We start from the raw sequence: 7215 nt of genomic DNA, 5'->3' as shown, positions 1-7215 counted from the left end.
TTCCTGGGTGGCCGTAGCGACCCGGGACCGGCTCCGGGATGGGGAGTGAAGTCCCCGGAGCCGCGGCGGCGGCGGCGGCGGCGGCGGCGGCGGCGCCTTAAGGAGCAGCCACGGGGAGGCAGCTGCCGCTCGTCGGTGAGTATCTGGGAAGCGCCACCATGACGTTTCGTAAGAAGGGCACCAAGAACCCCCCAGTCCTGAGCCAGGAATTCATCCTGCAGAATCATGCGGACCTTGTCGCCTGTGTGGGGATGTTCTTCGTGCTGGGGCTCATGTTCGAGGGAACAGCAGAAGTATCGATCGTTTTTATTACTCTCCAGCACGGTGTTACCTTCCCTGCCGAAGAAGCAGAAGAAAGAGCCACAGCACCTAAGTTCCTTTATCATTATGGTGCCAAAGATTTGGCCACAGTGTTCTTCTACATGCTGGTGGCAATCATCATTCACGCCACTATTCAAGAGTATGTCTTGGATAGAATTAACAGGCGAATGCAGTTCCCCAAACCGAAACAAAGCAAATTTAACGAATCTGGTCAGTTTAGTGTATTCTTCCTTGTCTCTTGTATTTGGGGCACATTCATTCTACACTCTGAAAACTGCCTGTCAGACCTGGCTGTCTTATGGAGGGCTCATCCCAATAACATGATGACATTTCAGATGAAGTTTTTCTATATCTCACAGTTGGCTTACTGGTTTCACGCCTTTCCTGAACTCTACTTCCAGAGAATCAAACCTCAAGATCTCTCCCAGCAAGTTGTCTACGTTGGTCTTCACCTCTTTCACATTGCGGGAGCTTACCTCTTGTACTTGAATCACCTGGGACTTCTTCTTTTGATGATGCATTATTTTGTGGAATTCCTTTCCCACTTTTGTGACCTGTTTTATTTTAGCGATGAAAAGTACCAGAAAGAGTTTTCTCTGTGGGCCATTGTGTTTATTTTGGGTCGACTCGTGACTTTAATTGTTTCTGTGATTACTGTTGGTTTTCACCTGGCTGGAGGGCAGAATGGGAATTCGGACGGCACTACCGAAGATGTGAACGTGTTGGCAGCGAAAATTGCTGTTCTGTCATCCAGTTGCACTATCCAAGCATACATAACATGGAATTTATTTAATGTTCAGCTTCAGAGGTGGATGGAAGAAGATGCTCCTCTTCAGGCCCCAAGTGTGAAGAAGAAACGGACTAAGGGCAGGTTTTCTAGAAAAGGAACAGAAAACGGTGTGGCAACTTCAAATAGAGTAGACTCTCCCCATATGAGGAAAGAAAAATCTTCATAATGAATTGCAAGTTAATTGACTAATGTCTCTAAAGAAGTCTGCTCTTTGCTATAAGATACCTTTCTTCGCTGGAGACTTTTCTGTTCTTGAAAATAGTCTGTGCTGTCCTTGATTTCTGCTACTGTACTGTGTAATGTATGTTTTTAAAAGGCATTTGAGGGGAGGATGATTATTATGAGTGGAAAAATATTTAGTTTAGACTAAGCTACTCATCATCAACATGGTTTAGGGATTGCTATATTTCCTTTTTGACCTTTGAACATTTTCCTAATTTGTAGAGATAACTCCAAAGCTCCACGTATCAGTGACACAGTTCTTGCTCCCACCAATCTTTTGTAACGTTAACAAGATGGTCTTTTATAGCAATGACATATTTTTAATGTTCTCTTCTAGGATAAAATAGAAAGATTATAAATCTGGAAGTCAATTTCATTAAGTTTTCCGTATTCCCTAATTCTTAGAATGTTTTTTTTTTTTTTTTGAATTGACAAGTGGAGAAGAGATTTGTAAAACCACAAAAATAATGATGTATTTTGTAGGTAGTGGTTGTTAGTGTTACATCCCACTAAAAAAACCAAGATACTAATGGTTAACGTGTGGAGACTTATTGCCATATATTGAATCAAAATATCTTGAATCAACATTATTACTAAGAGGAAAAATCATACTTGTCCATTTTAAACACTTGTAAACTGGAAATCAGAAAATTAAAGACTGTAAAAAGGAAATCAGACTTAAATAACTTTTTTGATATGTGTATTAAAAATCATTCTTTATGAGATTTGTAGTTTTTGGTATCCACAGCATCTTAGAAGAATATTGTTTAACCTGTAAATCATTTTGAAAAATAATGCTTACTTGATTTATATCTATAAAAAGAATGTCATCTAATTACATGTTGAAAACATTTAATATACTAACCTTAAATAATGTGAAAATCATATTCTTATGAAGGCTTTTCAAAATAATGTTATAAATATAGCTTTGCTTCCATCTTTAATTGGGAAACATTTATCTGTATAAGACATATTTTGGAGATATATATGTGTATATATGTATATATATGCATATATGTATGTGTATATATGTACATATATGCATATATGTATGTGTATATATGTACATATAGGTATATGTTGTATCTTTAGAGAAGCCAATGGACTGTAGTGGGGAGTATTTATTATATTTATTTTCTTCTCTCAACCTTTAGTTTGATTTTATTTCCATAATGTGAGTGCTTATATTTTTTTCAGGAGACAGTGCTTTAAAAATATGCTAGGATAAGGCCATATATTTCCTATTCGTCTCTATATTCTCCTACCATGTCTCTCATATCTCTGCTTCTGATAACCTTCCATTTGGCTTGTTGTAAGTAATTCAACTTTCCCAATCACGGGGGTCCCTGCAAATTAAACTTATACAGGTATATTGCACACCAAAGACAGAGGAGCCACGCTTGGCAAAATACTCTTTTCTATTCTTTCTGCTTTGAGAGGTACATAACAAAGCAAGATTGTTTCTGTTTTGTCTGTAGAATCCATCATCCTACTATTTCTTTTTTTCTCAGTTGCCAAATACAATAGTTTTGGTAGCACATGCTCTAGGTCCAAAGTACAATAACTTCACTTTAACCAACCACCATGCAATTGTAAAACAAAGATTTTTCAGAGTGGTCTTTTTTCTCACTTCCCTCACTTTTACTTGTTTTGTTTTGTTATTTATTTTTTTTTTTTTTTGCAGTACGCGGGCCTCTCACTGTCGTGGCCTCTCCCGTTGCGGAGCACAGGCTCCGGACGCGCAGGCTCAGCGGCCATGGCTCACGGGCCCAGCCGCTCCGCGGCATGTGGGATCTCCCCAGACCGGGGCACGAACCCATGTCCCCTGCATCGGCAGGGGGGCTCTCAACCACTGTGCCACCAGGGAAGCTCTTCCCTCACTTTTAAAGAATTCTCCCCTGTTACTTGTAACCTCAGTCCTGGTAACAAATTTCGTATCCATTATGTACGTAATTCATTTTCCAATGAGTGCAGGCCTGATTCAAACTGGCAAATGATTGCAAGAAAAGTATTTCCTCACATGACTGGCAATGCCAAGAGCTAAATTGTGATTGACATTAAACATGATTCGGGCCCAGATCAATTTCCCTGGGATTTTCTAGGGCTCTGTTCCTCTCAGATTGTCTTTTTGGCAGCAAATGACTACAGATGTTCTAGGCTTCATATCTGCACACTACATACATGGTAGAGAGGAAATCTGATTTCTAGAATTCCCAAAACACTGAGAGTTACTTTTACTGAATTTATTTGGTATAGGGTTGTATTGGGCTGGTTGGTTAAATTAGTTTATATGCTTCACCCATGCAAAAAGGCAAAGCCCCTTTCCTATAAGATGTGGGTCAACAAGAAGTAGCAAGGTTGAGGACAAAAGGGGGAAGGATGCTGCGTACATCTCAACTATTCATAAGAGTTCAATAAACGTTTCCAGAAAATAAATGTATGCCAAGTAAATTATGAAAGCAACACTATAAATAAAATTCAGCACAAAACAAATTGCTAAGTCTCCCCCTTTTAGAAATTACATTCAGAAAAACAGGCCCTAAGAAAGGTCAGCGTGACAGTTTGGTTTCTATCAAAATGAATCACATGGAAACAAAAATTTCCATTATCATTATTCAAGGTATTAGTTAACCCTGTGAAAAGTCAAATAACCAATTGATCACCAAATGTTGTCAAAGTCATAAAGATATATCTGATTATTGAATTTGAAGATATCTGTCTGATTTATTGGCTTCAATGCTTGCTAAGCTGTATTCTTTAAGTACATCTACAGGTGTAGAATTTCTAGGATGGATTTAGAGTGAATTTTCCTTGAAAGATTATTCTGCTAGCATTTATTTAAAAGTGTATCTCATTTTTTTAAACAAATAGTAGAAATGTTACTAAACCTACATGTCTCATAAGAAACAAGCACGCTATTTTCCTAGTGATCAGTATAATTCTTCATTTCATTTCAGTAGGGAAGCAACATCCTGCAGATATTTCTTCATTTATCTTTCATCAGTATTTAACTATCAGTAGAGGAAATATGTATAGCCAACCGTGTGCTGACTTGCAATAGATTCTCAAGAATATTAGAGTTACAACATTACTATTTTAAAGCTATCTTGAAGACATAAAATATTCTGATATCCTTTAATTTGGAAAAACCTGGGTAAAGTTTTAAGTTCTCACTCAATGAGATTAAATGAGAATAATTTATAGAGGGTAATAAAAGACATTACTGATGCTTTACGTAGGAAAGGACATATTGGTGCAGTTCCTGAGATGAAATTCTTGGGGGGGAAATATCCTTGTGAATGTGTCATGCTGGGGGCACTAGGACTTGTGTACTTGAATCACGGAAGAGAATGCATTCCAGTTGCGATCACAGACCATTGTAATCTGGTAACTTGCCTGTATGAAGAGGATAGATAGTGTGGGTGGGTGAAAGGAAGTAATTTAGGCTTAATAACAGATCAGACTACAAGAAAGTTAATACTCCCACTTCCTGAATTTCTCTGGAAATGGAGGACTATTTTTTACTGCCATCTTTCAATCTACATTCTGTAAGAAACATCCACACTAAATAAGACAGAGTAGTATCTGCCAATTCCCCTCAATTATGTAGAAAAATTATCATAAATCCATCATACAAAATCCCCTACATTTCTAAATGTTAAATTAGAATTGTTCTCATGATTATACCATCATATGACTGTCTAAATTTTGGCCTCTAAATCCCAAAAAGCAAATCCTTTTTAGGCCCTGCACCACCTCTGGCACTTCTAAGTATTCAATAAATGTAGAAAAAGTCAAACATTAAGAAAGCTGCCTCTGAGGCAATTCACCTGCTTTGTCCCATTGTGCTTGGGGCTACTGCACTGTGTCAGCTAACCTTTTTCATTTTACAATTTGAAAAATACATTGGTATATAAACTGGCCATTTCAGGGGATACTTAAAAAACTTAGGAAATGACAGTGATATGTGGTTAAAGATTTGCTTAATTTTAACGTGAACAGAATTAAATTAACTTCACAGTAATGATGTGTACATCTTCTATCCATCATAAAAGTGATTAGAGTTGCTGTTAAGGGACATGGCTACTCAATAATTCAGGCAACATACCTATTTTAAATAAAGGGAAAGTGACTTTCCTAAATTAGAAGTAAAAAATACTGAATCAATACCAACAGCACTATTCCCCAAATCAAATCAGGTCAGTGCACAGAATCTCATGGCTTGAGGAAAATTTGAGAAAAGAGAACACTTCCTCATGCCCTAAGGCGTGGGATTTCACCTAAGCCATCACAGGCTGAAAGTATATACATCCCAAGATATATTTAATATTTCTTCCTCTTGCTGCTTTTATTACCGAATTAATTTTTTAAAAGCTGTTCCTCAAATACAAAATTACCAAAATATGTAATTTGTAAATTTTATTACATTGTTTTAAAACATATGTTTCCAGTTATATTGTTATAAATTCAGCAGAGGAGGGTAATAATATGATTATAATAATGGTTAACCAAAGAACTCAGGGTTAAGCCCTTGCTGTGACCCTTAGAGCAGTGTGAACTTTGGAAGACCCCTAAACATTCTAAGTCTTGGATCTCATGTCACTAAAATGACAAAGATATTTATATATTTCAAAAGCTACTATAAAGATTGAAAATATATGCATATACAAAGTCATAAATTATGTGTGTATGTGTATGAATACTGCTTTTGTTAACAGATGTGGCTTAAGATAACACTGGTTCATGTGTTGTCTCTATATATAATTTTACATTTTATAAATGTATACAGTCTCATTTAATACATATATGCATGTATGTGTTTATGCATACACATATATGTACATATGCATACACACAGATGTCCCCTATACATTTACATACTTATTTTTCAATAGACTTTATTTTTTAGAGCAGTTTTAGGATTACAGCAAAACTAAGCAGAAAGCACAGAGTTCCCATGTATCCACTGATCCACTCGCCCCACAACACACACATGTATAGCTTTCCCCCAGCATCCTGCATCATGGTGGTACACTGGTTATAATCAATGAACCTACACTGACACATCATAATCACCACAAGTATATAGTTTACATTAGGCTTCACCCTTCGTGTTGTACATTCAGTTTTGACAAACATATAATGACGTGTATCTACCATTATCAAAGAAAATAATTTCATCATCTAAAAATCCTCTGTGTGCCACCTATTCATCCTTCCCTCCCCATGCATTTTTAAGCACTATACAAATGTATGGCATTGAGTTTTCCCTCATGTCTGGGTAGGAAGCAGTAGAAAATTCAAGTATAGCCATAGTTCCACCTCTGTATCTAGCTGATATTTAATAAGGAATCCTTTCCCCAAATGTATGAACTACTGTTTACTAAATATATAGTGTACATTACAAATATATATTACTAAAAATGTATATAAATTATCTTCTGAGTAAATGCACACTTATTAAAGTTAACTAAATTCATAGTGACTATAGACTATTTTTTACATAAATGATAGAAAATACAAATCTATGAAAACCCTTCATATATATTAATTCTGAATATAGGTCCTTATTCTTGAAACATTTGAAACCATTGGTCTAGGTAACATCATAAGAATAAAAATTAAGTTCTTATCATATTCAAAATTAAATTCCAGACCAAATAAATGAACTAAGCATTTATTTTGGAAAATCAAAGAGCATCAACAAACATTTTAGTAGTAATCAGTACTGGACAACAAGCTCCATGGTATCAGGTAATATACATTTTTCATCATTGCCTTCTCATTAATTAACATAGTGTCTCATAGTTAGTAGTTATTCAAAATTTGATGAACTCAGTTGAAATAACCTTTTATTATTAAAACAAATTAGCAAACAAACT

At 36.1% G+C, this 7215-nt stretch overlaps 1 protein-coding gene across 1 annotated transcript; it reads left to right on the top strand.

The window, feature by feature from the left end:
* The first annotated feature begins 158 nt into the window (after positions 1-158).
* TRAM1L1 (translocation associated membrane protein 1 like 1) lies at positions 159-1389 on the top strand. Its single transcript, XM_024751345.1, has one exon. It carries the CDS (start codon positions 159-161, stop codon positions 1275-1277), a length of 1119 nt encoding a protein of 372 aa, XP_024607113.1. The 3' UTR covers positions 1278-1389.
* The last annotated feature ends 5826 nt before the right edge of the window (positions 1390-7215 follow it).

Source organism: Neophocaena asiaeorientalis, unplaced genomic scaffold (genome assembly GCF_003031525.2).
Source record: "Neophocaena asiaeorientalis asiaeorientalis breed wild unplaced genomic scaffold, Neophocaena_asiaeorientalis_V1.1 scaffold244, whole genome shotgun sequence".
Lineage (NCBI taxonomy): Eukaryota > Metazoa > Chordata > Mammalia > Artiodactyla > Phocoenidae > Neophocaena > Neophocaena asiaeorientalis.
This window is presented reverse-complemented; position numbering and strand designations above follow the sequence as displayed.